Genomic DNA, 17,796 nt, shown 5'->3' on the forward strand with positions numbered 1-17,796 from the left:
AGCCTCAGTGATATTTTTATTTTATTTATTTTATTTGTTTCTCCGTTTGTAACGAATTGAAAAAATCTTTTGCGACCCCACAATGTATATATTCTTGATCGGGATAAAATTCTGAGTCGATATAGCCATGTCCGTCTGTTGTAATCACTCTAGCGTCAGCAAAAATTGAGCTCGAGTGCTAGATTTTTGCACCCGAGTTTCTTTTTTCCATAGGTAGGTCAAGTTCGAAGATTGGCTATATCGGCTCACGTGTTGGTATTGCCCCCTTATAACGGTACCTTCCGATTTTCGGTATTGTGCGGATTTTAACTGCATTTTTGGACCGAACTACCTGTAAATATCCCCCACAAACATTGCCAACATAGGTCCATGATTTCGTATACCAACCATATAAAGGTAGCTCTCTATTTTCGGTATTTTGCGGTTTTTAGCAACATTGTGGGACCGAACTAACTGTTATCTAAGATTTGAGGTTCCAAGTGGTCACAAAATATCTCTACCAAAAATTTTCAGGTTAAGTCCACTTTTTGGTATATTCCCTATATAACGGTGTCTTCCGATTTTCGGTATTTTGCGGATTTTAGGTCCATTTTTGGACCGAACTACCTGTAATTTCACATTTGAGTTTCGCAGTGTTCACAAAACATATCCGCCATAAAAACTGCCAACATTGATCCATGTTTTGGTATAGCCCCCATATAAAGGTACCTCCCGATTTTGGGTATTTTGCGGATTTTAGCTAAAAATTTTGACCGAAGCCCTGTAATTTAACATTTGGGGTTCCCAGTGGTCACAAAATATCTTCACTAAAAACGGTCAACATAGGTCCATGTTTTGGTATAGCCCCCATATAAGGGTACCTTCCGATTTTGGATATTTTTAGGATTTTAGCTAAAATTTTTGACCGAACTATATGTAATTTAAAATTTGAGGTTCCCAGTGGTCTCAAAACAACTTCACCAAAAATCGTCAACATAGTTCGTTTTGGTATGGCCCTGATATAACGCTGCCTTCCGATTTTCGGTATTTTGCGAATTAGCAACATTTGAGACTGAACTACCTGTAATTTCACATTTGACGTTCGCAGTGGTCAAAAAATATCTCCACCAAAAATCGTCAACATAGGTCCATGTTTGGTATAGCCCCCATATAACGGTACCTCCCGATTTTCGGTATTTTGAAGATTTAAACTGCAATTTTTAACCGAACTAACTGTAATTTGAACTTTTAGGTTCCTAGTAGTCACGAAACTTCTTCACTTAAAATCGTCAACATATGTCCATGTTTTGCTATAGCCCCCATATAAGGTCACCTTCCGATTTTCGGTATTTTGAAGATTTTAGCTAAAATTTTTAACCGAACTAGTTGTAAATTGACATTTGAGATTCCCAGTGGTCACAAAAAATCGCCACTAAAAATTTTTAACATAGATCCTTGCTTTGGTATGGCACCCCATATAACAGTACCTCCCGATTTTCGGTATTTTTAGGATTTTAGCTACAATTTTTAACCGAACAAACTGTAAATTAACTTTTGAGGTTCTCAATGGTCACAAAACATCTCCTCCAAAAATTGTCAACATATGTTCATGTTTTGGTATGGCCCCCATATAAACGTTTTTTAGTATTTTGAGGATTTTAGCTACATCTTTGGCCGAACTACCTGCAATTTCACGTCACCATCAAAAATCGTCAAGGCAGGTACATGTTTTTCGCATAGCCCCCACATAACGGTATCTCCCGATTATTGGTACGATCACATAACGTTCTCACTAAAAAATGTCAATATAGTTCCACATTTTCCTATTGGCCACATTTAAAGCACAAGTGCCTTTAGGGTAGCTTGGCTATCTGCATACACATTGACCACTCTATCTGCAAACTCCGTCATTCCCACTAACAGCTCTGAAGCTTTCAGCACTGCAAAGACTTCTGCGACCCGTATTTACCCCTGTTTCTATGAGTGTCTGATGTTTCAGAGTTGGCGAAATGCGGTTAACTTAACCTCATTTATCACTAGCCCTAGCATAGAGCTGGCAAACTATCGATAGTTAGACTATCGTGTTGATTGTTGTCGTAAAACAAAACATACATCAGCCACCAAAACAATTTATGTATTTGGATTATCTGTCATGAAATATTTTAATCATAGTTGCTTCCGAGTCCGATTTATAGTTTTCCAGCTCAAGTAGAGTTCCCTAGGGCCCAACACATACTTCCTGTCAATTAGTTTTCACTTCCAAACTATTTTTATTTCACATTCATCTTCCAAAATTAAACACTTTCATCTACAAACAAAACACACATCGTCACCACTGTGCACCGGATCTGTGCAAGAAATAATAAATAAAAATACAAAAAAAGTGTAAGAAAAAGTCTTTTACAAGCCAACCGGGTTGTGAGTTGATCTCAACGAAATGTTTTAAGTGGCTGTTTGCTGTTGCCGATGGTGCTGATGATGGTGATCGAGATGGTAATGGTGCTGCTGCTCTTACTCTCGGCTATATGGGTAGACCGGCAGATAAACAGACGGACATTATTTCTACAATCTTCGCAGTGACTTCTAATGAAAATCACAAAGCGAGAATCAATTCAGTCTACATTACGGCGATCTATGAAACAAACGCAAAATTCGTGGTCTCGTCCACCGAATAACCTTTAAAACACGAATTGTCATTGTCAAGTTTAGTAGAAACTGCGGTTAACAACGGTGCATTAAAGGACTTTAGTTTGTTGGACCATTGTCGTGTGCGTGCGTGCATCTGTGTAACCGTGTATAAAACGGAAAAAATAACCCACAAAATTTCACAAAGAAAAAAAATTATCAAACAGCTTATCAACAGAGACAGGTGATTAAAACGAGTTACTCCTATCAGTTGTAATGAACTAATCCGGTTAAAGCAAAGTGAAATGACATTGCATTTCTGGTGCATCATCTGAAAGATTTGTTAAAAATGTTGTGTGTGTGTGTGTGACAGTTTTACTAAGTGTTGTATACCCAAATTAAGAGAATTGTCTAGATCTTTTGAAATGAGTACATCAAATTAGCACATCATTGATTGAAAACAAAAAAACTGTTTTGACAAACTTAATGTGTAAACGGTGAACACACATCCATATTCACTTAAAATAAATAACTGCAAGTGCTCAATTGCCAGCTAAAACTACTATGAACGACTCACTGTTCTGTAATGTCCTTTCCAGAGTGACCATTACAAACTTTCAGGGAAACAATTACAATAACATGAGTATGTTGGGAATGATACTACACTATACTACATCATTCTACTCCTTCAGTTTGTCGAGTAAACGATTCGTATTTTATAAACTTTAAACTAAATATAAGAGCGAAGTTTTAAAAAATTACTCTTTGTCCAAAAAAATAAATAAATTGGTTATGAAGGAATAAATAATATAACAAGTAAGCAAAGGTTATAGTCGGACGGGGCCGACCATGTGATACCCTACACCACTTCCCCTGTGCATAAGCTTTTGACTGGTAAAATTCAAAATATTAAAATTGGGATAGCCTAGCGCCTCTGCTCTGAATGTCTTCATTACTACAGGTCAATTTTGTTGAAACGCATTTAAGTGCATCGCCTGTACTACTCAAATAAAACAAGTAAGCAAAGGTTATAGTCGGACGGGGCCGACCATGTGATACCCTACACCACTGTTCCTTGAAATTAGCTTTCAGCAAATCAAAATTCCTTTATGGAACAAATAAGTTTATTGTAAGAATAACTTTTTTTTTTTGGATTCTGCCACCTTATCACATTAAGCTTGGGACCTACAGTATATCACCGAGTCCGAAGGGCGTGTCCTAAGACTCCACTTTAAGAGAAGTTTAATATGGCTGAAATACTCAGAAAATGTCGCCAACATTACTGAGGTGTATTTTGCCACCGTTGAAAGTTTGATGTTACCTCGCCGAGGAATCGAACAGACGACAATGTGTGTACAAGGCTGATGTGAAGTTGAAATATAGCTCCACTCTATGGAATAATATTAGAAACGAAGATACCTAATGATTTTTTTGCTTTGAGCATAAATAATGTCTCCGAAGTCTATTCTTGAAAACTCAAAAAATGTTTTGACACTACCGTGGTGCAATGGTATGCACACCCGCTTTCACCCTGAATGCCTGGCCTAGGAAGGCCACATGAAATTTTAAACGGTGACAAAATACCTCTCAGTAATGATGGTGACATTTTCTGAGTATTTCAGCCATGAAAAACTCCTCTACATGCGGTGTCTTAGGACACGTCGTTTGGACTCGGCGATAAACAGTAGGTCCCTAATCATTGCGCTAGTATTAATCGGGTTGAACTCATTCATATTAGAGAAGCCTCACTTGTCCCTACTGGGATGTTTGTGGAACAATTATGTATATCATTATGTATATCATTATACATTATATTCCAAAATTGCAAAATTGACATTGGTAGTCTCTTCTGATACATCTGCAAATACATATTGTTTGGAAATGCACGCGATTTTGTGATTTTTAGGGTATTTCGAAAATAGTTCATTGTGGATATATATATATATATATATATATATATATATATATATACATATATATATATATATATATATATATATATATATATATATATATATATATATATATATTGTGATATGAAAATATATTTAACCGGTAAAAAACAACTAATAAGGAGTAGAAATTCAAATAATTTCCATGCAAACAAATTTATGGCTATGGCTAGTTCCAGGTAATTTGCAATAATGCTGGGAATTTATCTATCATGGTAGACACAAATTGTAGAATTGGAAGAAAATGTTGTATTCTACACAAAACCTACTATATATTAGGCAGTAGGGCCATTAGTCTGGTCAGTAGTTCATTTTCCATATGTAGACTACTTTGCTGGTACATGCCCTCCAGGAAGTAAAATATGGACCCAATTTTAAATTTTTATATTTTTCATGCAAAAGTAATGGTCCATTTAACCCACTAGATAATATGAGATCATCATCCAAAATTGTAGGCATGTTCTTCAACCTAAACTCTTACATCGTGCAAAATCTCGTGACTATTGTTCTATAACTGCGACCTCTAGCGTGCTTATGATTACACTACAAACAAATAACGGGCTATATTAGGCTGTAATTCTGTTATTTGAGCACGTAAATCAACATAATTGGCATCAATGGAAAGGTCAAGAAATGGCCTTCCAAATTTTATTTACGAGGGCGGAATGTATCTTCCTGGAATACATATATAAGCTGTATATTAAAAATTTTCACCATTTTCACACAAAAAGGTTGTGGTCAGCTTTAAATTAGTACAAAATTTGTCATTTATGGTAACATATCAGAGTTACTGCTAAAGGCGCTAATCTGTCACAATTTTAATATTTTGGAGTTTTTATTTAATGACAAATACCTCTACTTCTATTTGGTGTATTAAAAAATGCTAATCAAGAAGACCAGCAAAGCTTTCAATCAGTACCCAGTAGATGTCGACATCTATATCTAAATATTAATTATAATTAATTATAATTAATTATAATAATTATAATAAATATAGGTGAAAACTTTAGTATCTCCCTAAAAGAAATGTTTACAAGTGAAAAGCTTATGCATAAGGGTAGTGGTAGTCGGCCCCGTCCCGAATATAGCCTTTTCTCACTTGTTTTAGCTTATTTTTTAATTTCTAATGGCCACAGAATAACTAGTTATTCTAGTTGTCGTACTATAAAAACCCATTACTTAGTAAGGATTTTTTTGCTGGGATATAACGGTACCACCAGAATTTATCATACATTTTATAATAATAATAATTGTTCCATACGACTTCTTCAAGGAGACTTCTCTCATATCAATGAATGCACCCCGATTCATATTAGCTCAATGATATGGGACCTACAGTTTATCGCCGAGTCCGAACGGCGTGTCTTAAGAAACCACTTGTAGAGAAGTTTTACATGGCTGGAATACTCAGGAAATGTCGCAAACATTACTGAGTGGTATTTTGACACCGTTGAAAATTGTTCGATGTTGCTTGACCGGGGAGTCGAACGCACGACCTTCAGCGTGCATGGCGGGCGTGCATACCATTCCACCACGGTGGCATGATGAAAATGTGTATCATCGAAATAATGGTTTTACATTCCAAGTATGTTAATACGAAACCCGTTTCAGACTATTTGGGTCGATTTAGATATGTTTTCGTGTGTCTGTCGATCCGTAGTTAGTATCAAATTTGGTTCTCGTAACATTTTGTCCACTGATTCAGATACCTCACCCCAAGTTCTTATTTTTTTTTCTAAAATGGTGCTCACGATATCTCTCTTGCAAAATCTCAAAACTGCAATTTAAGGACTGTTCGAGATTCCTTTGCAAATTTTTTCCAAACGTCCTTTTTACAGTGAAATTATGTTTCCCGTGGGCAAGTCCAGGCTTCTTGATATAACGGTCCAAAAGCTCTAAAAAATCGGCGGTGATCAACTTAAATATCTGATGGGCACGATAGCTATCAAAAAAAAGTGATTAACATTGGTACAACCTCTGTGCACTTAAATCTCCCACAAAACATTGCAAACATTTTTGCAAATTCGCAGTTTAGAGAAATTTCTACAGCAGGTAGTCCTCGTGACTCACATTAAAACACAGTTTAATCGGGGGGTAATTTCAGATTGACTGAGATAATTACTCTAAAGCTGTAGCTCTTAAAGTGAGCCCTCAATTTGGTCCACTCTTTGCACATTGTAATCTTTCTTCTGAACGATTAGAAGATGGACTATCTACCTTTTCCGGTACCTCCCCCGCAAAACTTCAATCATTTAGGCTTAAGAACAGGTTCAGACGTGTTCGAGGAAAATTTGCAAGTTTTATTTCGAATAGTCCTCATAGTACTAATTACAACAGTACTGTTTTGGAAAAACAATTCATATTGGGTTTGCTTATTTGTATTATGTTACAGGCCGACTGATCCTTTTTTATACCATCCACCATAAGATGAGGTGTATATTAAGTTTGTCATTCCGTTTGTAACTACTCGAAATAATCATTGTAGACCCCACACACTATATATTCTTGATCAGCGTGCAATTCTACATCGATATAACCATGTCCGTCCGTCTGTGGAAATCACTCTAGCGTCCGAACGGATTGAAGTAGGTGGATGAAATTTTAGTAGAATATATAACATGTACGTAGGACTTTTGGTATTGAATGCGGGCTATGTAGGTCTACGTTTTGGTACAGCCCCCATACAAACATTGGATTGGATGGTTTATTTTTTCCTAGGTTGTACCATTTTCAAGATATATAAGTTCAATTTGGGAATCGCGATTTATTTGAAAATCCCTCAGGCGATTTTTTTTTGTTTCTTGATAATTCTCATCTATGAGCATTGTAGTTTCAGAATCTGCAAAAACTTCCCAGTTGTAGCACCTTCCATTTAAAATTAGTTAAGGCGAGGCGAGTATTTTTTTAATATTTTTTTTAAGTATTAAAGAAGACTTAAATGGAATAAACTTCATTTTTGTGAAAAAAAAGTCAAAAAGTAAAAAAAAAATTGTTTGTAAAATTTCACAATAAGAGCTATAGAAAACAAGTAAAGCAGTATAAGTCAGAGATATACCCTCAGCATGTGACTGTACAAGAAAAAAAACAATAACATGAGTAGATCTATCACTCATGATCGGAAGAGTGGCCTTACACTGAATAAAAATGAAAAAGTGTTGGACATTTGCGGACGTGATACCGAAATGAATTTTCCGACATAGATCATCTTGGAACCACACCTTTCCATTATCCACGCAACCACTACTTAAATGGGGGTCGGATTTTGTAGAGCTTTTGGACCATTATGTCTTGCTGCATGGACTTGCCCACGAAAAACGTTATATCGCTGTAAGCAGGACCACAAGAAGAACCTTCGGGGAAAAAAATTTAATAAATATTCTCGAACAGGCGTTAAACTTATCGTTAAACAATTTTGAACTTTTGGCGGCGTACCCTAAGTTATTGTCCGATATAGATCGTCTTCAAACATGATATACGTTCGGAAGAAATTTAACGATGTGCAAAGTTTCGGTCAAATTGGATACATAAATAATTTTAATTTTAGAGGTTTAAGGTCATTATCTCCGGACTTGTCCTTGGAAAACAAATTTACCTTCATTATAGGGCACGTGAGGCCAATCTGATACAATAAAATCAAAACGATCTGAGAAATGTCCTTATATTGCACTATTATATTGCATCTGCAGGAGGACACCGATATAGTCCAGTTCGAATATGGCCTGTATCACTATGACAATTCGAATACACGTTCGATTGAACTATTACCACCTTATCGGTACAGGTCAACGTTTTATACAGCCTCCATAGAACGGTGCTCCATATCCAAATCCAGAATATCCAGGTTTATGTCTAGTCGGTATTGCCCAATTTTATGTATTTCGCTCAATTCGGAAAACTGTAAATATTGGTCCATGTTTTGGAAAGAACAAAAATGTCGCCCCATATGAGCTGTTTTGAAGGGAGTATTATTGAGATATATGTACTACTCCTGTAATAAAACGAAATTAAACTAATTGTTCCTATTCACATCAATAGAGTTCATGGTGAAGGGTATAAAAAGATCGTCCCGGCCAAACTTACCGCTTTTCTTACTTGTTTCCATTTCACTTTTGTAACAAAAAAAAAAAAACAAAATTGAGGAAGATTATGGTCTCCCGATTTGAAGTATTTGGTGAATTAGAATTAATTCGGCTCAATTTGGTCTAGGAAAAATTTACCCAAATTATATTGAAATCGTGGTGGTGTATGGTGTTGTTGTGAAGGCGGTTTAAATTCTTTGTATCAGCATTCTTATTCAGAATCATAAAAGAATGTGTATTTTATTCAACTAATACAATTAAATGTCATACCCAATGTCTGACATACCATGTAGTCACTGTTTTATGTTTTTTTATTTTTCGCAATGATTTTGTTGAGCAGTGTTATTTTTCAATAGCGTCCAAAACAAATTAATTCTTTTCAAGAAGAAAAGTAGTTTATGTATCGAATATACACTGCCGCTCACTATAATAGAACCACTTACAAATATTTTTTTCAACCTCCATTTTTTCCCGATTTATACAAGATATGAAGCGTTTAAGTTTTATTATATTTTGTTTTATGTGTTTGGAGTATAACACTGTACTACAGTGAAAATGTCCAGGGGTTCTGATGCATAATTTCGGTATTGTGGGAGTCCATGGAAGACGAAAATACCTTTGGTTTCTTTTGGTTACTTCGTTTTTCGATTTTATAGCGGTAAATGTAGTGAAAAACGGGCTTCCCTGGATTTTCAGTTTAAAACGGACATTACTTCTTTTTTCCACAACGGACATTTACTGCTTATTTTTTTATTTAAAAGGTGAAAATCATGTCTTTCGAACAAGCCATAATTTTTAAAAATCGGGTAACAAATGGTTAAGTTATAGTGATTTAAGTGTGACAAAGAAGCATTAAAAAACAGGAAAATGCTTTTCCTCGTGCTCTAGGCTGCGTAAAAGACACCAAACTGCGTAATTGTTTACTTTTAACTCAAACTTGGTTATACAGAAAGATTGTATTATAATATCGATGTATATTCACTCTATATGGAAAATGAAGTACTTTCAGTAACACTATGCAACACTGAAAAAGCAAACAACTTCTGGTATGGATTTTTTGAAAGTACATATTTAGACTACAAAAACCCTAGTAGGGTTTTGTCCTGTCAGATCCAGTTCGGATTTTATTGCCTCATCTAAACCGGGCTAAATCTACACTTTTTTGCATTTATCAGGCCTTTATCTCTGAAACGAATAGGAATTTGGCCTTCCTGTCTTTAGCAATATTGTAGCCCTAAACTAGTAGAACTTATCTTTTGAAAAGACCACATAAGAAAAACTCCATCTAGGGCATCAAAATCTATAAAATACAGATAAATAAAAAGAAATATAAATGCTGAAATTCTAGTCAGTATCGGCTAAACTATTGGGAGTTGAACCAAGTAACATTTTGCAAAAATCTTCCAAATAAAGTTCTCAACAATTCTTCAGATCATTCTGAAACTCTAAAATGCTTATTTCATGTTGTTTCAGCGGTATTTTGCATCATATGATTTACAACACGTATTTCAAACACAGTTCACACCAACAGTTTATTCTCGCATGTCGGATTTCCTTACATTATTGACATTTTTATTAAATCGTCGTTGAAAAATGTACTGAAAACAACGGCATAGATGCATTTTACAACAATGACATGTTCTAAAGAGTTGTGTATTACATTCCAGGGTATATTTTTCCAAAAGAGAATATTCAGAAAAAATTACCGGTTTTGGAGATACGGTGCGAAATGTATAAAAATTGTGGAATTTTTGCATATATTTTAAAATTTGAAGCAATAAATGTAGTTTTTCGAGTTCATTATTTCTGTAAATATTTTATTCTTGTCCTTATCTACAAATTTGCTTCAGAGGTTAGAAGAAAATTCACATTGGTTTCAGAGATATAGCCCCGAATTTCTTTAAAAACTCAATATTTAACCATGTTTAGATGGGGCCATAACATTCGAGCTGGATCTGACGCAACAAAACCCAACTAGGGTTTCTTGTCGTTTGGGTCTGTACATTCAAAAAATCCTCAGTTCGAATTGTTTGCACAAGATCACCTTAAAAATGTTGCACAGTGTAATATTCAATATAAGTATATCCGTCCTGATTAACCCTTTGAACCCCAAATTTTTTTCGTAGAGATAAAATATTTTTCAATAAAAATAACTAACTAAAATAGAAAGCGGGGCATGAGCCAAAAAATATATATATATAAAAATATGTATTCGGGGTTTCTCTGAAAGAGTAAAACACTCTAAAATTTACGACGACACCATATATGAACTGGCTTTTAAATCAAATAATACAGTGAATAACATATTCAGCAAATTAAAAAAAAAAAAGTAAATGACGAAGATAAATCCAACTTAGTTTACCGGTTTAATTGTTTACCGCATTAATTTACTGACAATTGCGCTCAGAGTTACAGAAATTTAGTGAATAAATACAGATATGAAAAACTTTAGTTAAAGAAAGTACTTTGGGCAGAAAACAGCCATTGCTTCCTTTAAGTAAGTTTTGATCATATTGCACTCTATCAATATGTAATAAGTAACACATTATTAATATAGTTCCTTGAAGATGATTGGAGACTCCAATCGAAAAATCGAAATTAATAAAAGTATTTTACTTGAAAAGTCTATAGCCGAACAAGATGCAGAGAAGAGATATTGTAGGGGCAATCATATTCTAAGAACAAACTAGTGTATTTTAAAAATCTGAAAATATATATTCTTGTTTCAATCATATATTTTGTGTCAGGCACCATAATGAGACAAAATATATTGATGCACCAACCATATATATTTTCAGAATTTTTAATTAAACTATTTTCTTCTTAGAATATGATTGCTCCTACAATATTTCTTCTCTGCGTGAATACAGCAACACAAGAAATTATTAGTAGGCAAACTATTGAAAAATACCAAACATATTTTTCATATTTATTATAAATAGTAACCGCAAAAACAAGTCTTCTGCGAAAAAAAAATCTTATCAATTCCTAGTGGTTAGAGAGTTACCAAATGTTGCCTGTGGGCAGCATTGGGCCATTGTGGTTATACAAACTAACAAAGTTTGTTTCTTAAGTCTTTGTATTACCGTTATATTTTTTATTATTCATGATGTGGAAAATCATAAACTGATGAGTTTGTTTAATTCTAGAGGAAAATTTATGGAATGGAAAATTGGTCCTTATCTATCATATATAGTTCACAAATTAGCCAATTTTGACGTATATGGTGGTGTTCATATAATTTGAAATGCTCATATTGACAGTTTTCAGAGAAGAAGCGTTTGAAAAAGATTTCCTATTTTGTATGCAGACTCTCAACCTGATAATGTTGCCCTTCATACAATACATAAAATTATCATCATCGATATTTGAACAGATATCCGCTTGATATCTTACAAATCCGTAATATGTAAAATGTATATTATACCAACAATGTGTCAATCTCCTCTTAATTCAAGTGCAATCTTCGAATAATCATATAAATACAATATTTTTTCACAAGCCCGAATTAGAGCTGGCAAACCATCGATGGAAATATCGATATTATCGATACTTAATTTTTTACGCCAATATCGACGAATAGTTTTTTATATCGATATTATCGGCCATTTTGACATCACTAAAGAAAAGCCATAGAAGCAATAGCCAGAAATTTTTACGCCCTCAGCCTTTAGGCTGACGAGGGCATATACACTTTGATACAACAAAAATGTGCCTCATCGAAATAAAGGTTTTAGACATCAAGTATTTTTGGACGAAATTCGTTTCAGACTATTTGGAGTCGATTTAGCATTTAGAATCCGTCCGTCTGTCAGACTGTCTGGCCGGTGATCACGATAACTCTCGAATGGATCGAGCGATTTCGTAATATTTTGCCCAAACTTAGTTTAAGTTCGAATATGAGCCATATCGGTCCAATTCTTCGAGTACCTACCCCACAAAAGTTCAAATTTTTTCTCTAAAATGGTGTACACTATAACTATCGAAGAGATCAATCGATTTGTTCAAACTTTGCACATCGTATTATTCCTTCCATATATAGATCGGCTTCGAATATGGATTATCACGGCTTACTTAAAAAGGGGTTTTAAAAAAAGGGGTTTTTTTGCGCCAAGTGTTCATACAATATCAAATGTTAGTTGATGGAATAAATGCCCAAGGATGCCTTTATCTCACGATACATAACATGGCGATCTTGCACTATCCGTTCACGCACGGCTTAATTTTTTCTGGCACAACGACCGTTTTTGGACGACCCTCAGGAACTTTGTTTTTTTTTTTTTTTTTTTTTTTTGCAAATGTCGGCCACGATTGAATTCATTAAACCAGTTTTTCACAGTGCTATAGGATGGTCCTTTATTGACATACAAAGATTGAATTTGATCGATGCACTCTTGCCGCGATTATCTACGTGGAAAGTTGTGAAAAATTATCGGACGAAAATGTTCACAAGTAAGTTCCATTTTTCCACTTTTGCAAAGTGATTTTTTCAAGCCACTGTAAACAACACAACACATGGTCGTATGTCAAACTGTCCTGAGCACGCTAAGACTAAAAATTGTCAAACTTTCCAAAAAATGTTCAAATGACGACTGGCGACACTGCGTGTTGCTTAGGCCGCAAACTTTTCTAATTCGCCTCGTATTTCACTGACATGCGAAATGTAAACAAAACACATTTGTCGGCAATTTTGGATTCTAAATAAATAGGAGTAGGAAATCTACGATAGTATCGATTTTATATATATTTTGAAACGGAAATATCGAAAAAATCGAATAGGGCCGATATCGATAGTTTGCCAGCTCTAGCCCGAATGTCCCAATGACCCTTTGTACTTCATTGAATACCACTAACCAGCATTTTCATTTTCCACTAATGTAACCACTTTATTACCACAATGGCCCAATGTTGTCCACAGGCAACTTTCAAATTTCAAAAAAATTTAACTACTGATTGGAACTGCAAATTGTGTGTTTCTTCTTATATTTTATTAGATCAACATCTCAGTAAGTTTTTCAAAAAAATGTTGGCTGCAATTATTCAATTTATTTGACATTTAAGGGCTTTTATAAAATCACTAAACTATTTCATGTCCAAAATTTTACTCAACTACTTATACTTAAACAAGCATATAGCTATTTATTTATAGCTATTTATTTAAAAGTAATTTCTATTTTTTATTCTTCTGAAATCAAGCTATCGACACCCACTTAGTAAATATAAATGTCTCAAACGGTGTGGAAATACGCATACACAAACATGCAAAATTTCCCACAGGCAACATCGGGCCACAAAGGGTTAAGAATACACACGTATACAAGTAAACAATTACATAACTATATAATTATTGTCTTCGCGTTTATTGAATGGAAGAACACCTTCTAAATTGTTTCTGTAGTGATAAAGGTGTTTTTATGGTGTTGGAACGCATTACTAATTATGAAGGGCTTCGCCCTAAATGTGTACGACAAATTACAAACGAGTTCTAAAACAGGCATTTCCAGTAGCGATAAGCATTTTCGGATGCCCGGAGTTGTAATTTCGTCACGTTTCATAAACTTTTGTACACTTCCAGTCATCAAAACTTAATGTTTTGGGAAGAAATGCGGATATCCTGAAGGGGCCGCCATATTCTATAGTGGTAAATATTCTCTAAAATGTATGATTACACTGTGCAACAAAATGGAGGTAAAAGTCTGGGGCACAGAAAATTCCTCTTGAAGAAGAAAGGTCTTCCTTCAATGTCATTTTCGTCATTTATTTTAAGAGCCGCTATAAAAGTACCACAATATGACGTTTTTCAGCTTCGAAATGTTCTGTAAAAATATCGCTCAGAAAATTCTAGTTACGGCTCTCATTGACAACTAATAGATTTTGTCACGTTTTCGTGGTCGTTTTGTGCAGAAAAACACTATATTTTGTTTTTTATATATTCGTTACAGAACATACAAAAACACAAAACACAGTTTTTTCTGAGAAAACAGGGGTAAATGTCAAAAATGACTATGAAACGCGACAAAATTGATTAGTTGTCAATGAGAGCCGTACCTAAAATTTTCTGAGCGACATTTTTGCAGAACATTTCGAAGCTGAAAAACGACATCTTGTAGTACTTTTATAGCGTTACTTAAAATAAAAGACGAAAAAGACATTGAAGGAAGCTAGTTAGATGGTCGAAGTGCTCTAAGAAAATAATCCTCATTCGATTTGACTGAAGACACGACATCTCAAAAATAAGCTAAAACTACAGTGAACAACATATAACGCAAATTTCGGATGCCTTACAGGGTCTCTAGCAAAAACTTCACCACGCCATAAGGCGGAAGTTTGACTCAAGGCGGATCTGTCCTTTGGGATTCTTAATATACTCACCAAGGCTTTCATCTGCAAAAGGAATTATCTCTGCCCCAAAATTTATGTTCACAGTGTTATAAAAGCAATCCTTGCCAAAGCAGGATATACGGGTGTATTCTTAATCAGGACGGATATACTTATATTGAATATTACTAAAAGTAGCGTGAATATACATCGATATTCTAATACAATCTTTCTGTATAACCTAGTTTGAAATTTTTGACTTTATTTTTCTTTCGTTGTATAATTGTTATATGAATCGGATTTAAATACACAAAATATAAAAAAACTACCTTCAACACTTCACATCTTGTATAGATAGGAAAAAAGTGGAGTTTGACAAAAATTTGGTAGGGGGTTCTTTTCAAGTGAGCGGCACTGTATTCATAACTATCTGAAATTATCATATTCTTTAATATAATCGCGTTTACTCGCCTGTCAGTTTGTGGTGTGAATACAAAATTAGCATTCTTCGTCTTGGATAAACAATTGCAATTAACATCGCTGTTATGAATACATTTTTTTCAATTGGTATGAAACTTGCATCAGTTGAACTGGGTGGATCGGTCAACACAAAAATATCTATAGAAGCTTATTGCTGGGCATTGCATTTGCATTTATTTTTTAAACTGGTCGGGTTTCTGTAATAGAAATTAAAAATTATAAATATGTACATAAATATTGATGAGTTACAAATTAAATATGCGTTTAGCAACAAAAACAAAAAATACACTGTAGTTTGTTTATCAACAATTTAATAAATTTATAACGCACACCCCACTGCTTACTTGGGCCCCTTTTCAAAAACTTTTCTCATATATATAATATGATATCACCATTCCTTATAGGCAATGAAATTTCATCCGTTATTCCGTTTATATAATCCCTATGTACTCCAAATCGTCTTCCTTGCAATAATCTAGATAATGTGATTAGCAACAACAAAATCTCTTCATTTCAGATGCCATGTTCTTACGGATCCGTTTGTTACTCTCTTTTCTTATACTCTATGAATTGGCGTGCATTGTAAGGAGTCAAGAATATCTGAAAGATTTACGTCCAAAAGATATTAAATTTCGCGATGATCAACAACTACCACCGGTAGAAATACCCCAACCAATATTCTCCCATCGTACCGCCAGAGCGGAGTTTTTTGATTTTCATGATGATTTGACGGCTGTGGAAAATGATACCCGACCACCAATTTCACCGAGGCCTACCCTTATGGATATTGTTCTAGAATCATCGGCACGTGAAGGACTTAATGCCATGCACGAGTTGTATGGTATTATTGAACCGGATATGTTAAGAAAGGGTGGGTAAGCGGCAATGAAATAAGTTGCTGATTTGGTACAAACAAATGTTTCTATTTTAGGTCATGTTTTGCACGACAATCATCCCGCCGCTTTGCTATCTAGATTCAGTGCCCCGGTTGTGGAGAGCAATAGAAGAGAAATGGCAGCATATGCGACACTGGCAGCAGCCAAGGCATTTCGTAAAAAGTAAGTTACATTATTTTACCAAAAGTCTGGAGTCATTTCGATTGAATATATAACTCCTTCCTTATTTTAAGATTCTGATTACATTTATTATCTACAAGTGGTGTCTTGGACACGCCGTTCGGACTCGGCGATAAACTGTAGGTCCCATATCATTGAGCTTAATATGAAACGTGGTGCACTCATTGATATGAGAGAAGTCTCCCTTGTTCCGCCTGGGATGTTTGTGGAACAATTACTATTAAAACATTCTAATAAGTCTGTACTCTCCTTAAGAGCTCTTTCAATAGGATTTAGTAAAACATGTCATAGCTATACGAGTATGTTATCAATTCCATAAAAATATGCATATGTGAAATAAATGGTCAGTTTATCGACACTATTTTTATGACCAATTTATGTATTAACATATTTTTTTAATTACTCATGGCAACGTCAAATCAAAGGTTCATGCATTGATCCAAATACATACATATGTTTAATAATATGTCAAATATATTATTATCATATCCGGTTGTATATCCATATATTCAACATTCCACACTACATGCATCCATCTATCCGTCCATCTGATAACTTGCTCAAGTTGTTGGCTCTTGAAACAATCGCAAATAAAAGTCAACTTTCACTTTGACATTGAAACTATTGTCGGTTGGTTGGTTGATGGTTTGTAATTTGAATTTTAAGTCTTTGGTTCGCGGTTTCGATTTCTTGTCATGACTTTGGGAGTGGAGTTGGCGACTCAAGTAAAGTCTCAAGTGAAGTTGTTTTTATTATTTGGCAGGCACTACATGTTCCGACCATTAGGAGTTGAATGTACCAACAAAGGCATTATCTGCTCTACACAATCTTGAGGAATTCCAAATGTGTGGTTTTATTACAGTTGTTGTTTTTGTTGATATTGCAAAAACTGTATCCCCGGTATTACTTAGCCAAATGAAGCGAAAGAAACAGAAAATGAAGATGTTGGCGAAATTAAAAAAAATGATTAAAAAATAGCATCGAAGAAAACACGAAACACAACTAAGGAAAAATCATTCGGAAGTGGGTTTTCTAAATTTTAATTATGGGATATTACAAGAGAACTTGATTGGCTTGTATTTATGTTGTTGATAGGGGTGGTAATTAAAGTTTATTTGCAATAAGAAATTATTTCTTCGTTGATCTTTTTTGTACCCTCCATCATAAGATTGAGGATATAATTTTGTTTGTGATTTCGCTCGTAACACATCGAAATATTCATCGGGTATCCTATAAAGTACATATATTCCTAATCAGTATAAAATTCTAAGTCGAAATACGGATGCC

At 34.6% G+C, this 17,796-nt stretch overlaps 1 protein-coding gene across 2 annotated transcripts in view; it reads left to right on the top strand.

Annotated features, from left to right (window-relative positions):
- Positions 1-2,423: 2,423 nt before the first annotated feature.
- LOC141391515 (uncharacterized) overlaps positions 2,424-17,796 on the top strand; it is a 51,114-nt gene continuing 35,741 nt past the window's right edge. The window contains exons 1-3 of one of the 2 annotated variants that reach the window (XM_073964394.1): positions 2,424-2,848; positions 15,951-16,304; positions 16,365-16,491. In XM_073964394.1, coding sequence (XP_073820495.1) covers positions 15,956-16,304; positions 16,365-16,491 — 476 coding nt within the window. In that variant the 5' untranslated portion in view covers positions 2,424-2,848; positions 15,951-15,955. Of the gene's footprint in view, positions 2,849-14,197; positions 14,277-15,925; positions 16,305-16,364; positions 16,492-17,796 lie in introns of those variants that run through there. The other variant, XM_073964395.1, reaches the window with a different exon arrangement.

Source organism: Musca autumnalis, unplaced genomic scaffold, assembly GCF_047663935.1.
Source record: "Musca autumnalis isolate F117 unplaced genomic scaffold, ASM4766393v1 scaffold_1, whole genome shotgun sequence".
NCBI classification, from domain to species: domain Eukaryota; kingdom Metazoa; phylum Arthropoda; class Insecta; order Diptera; family Muscidae; genus Musca; species Musca autumnalis.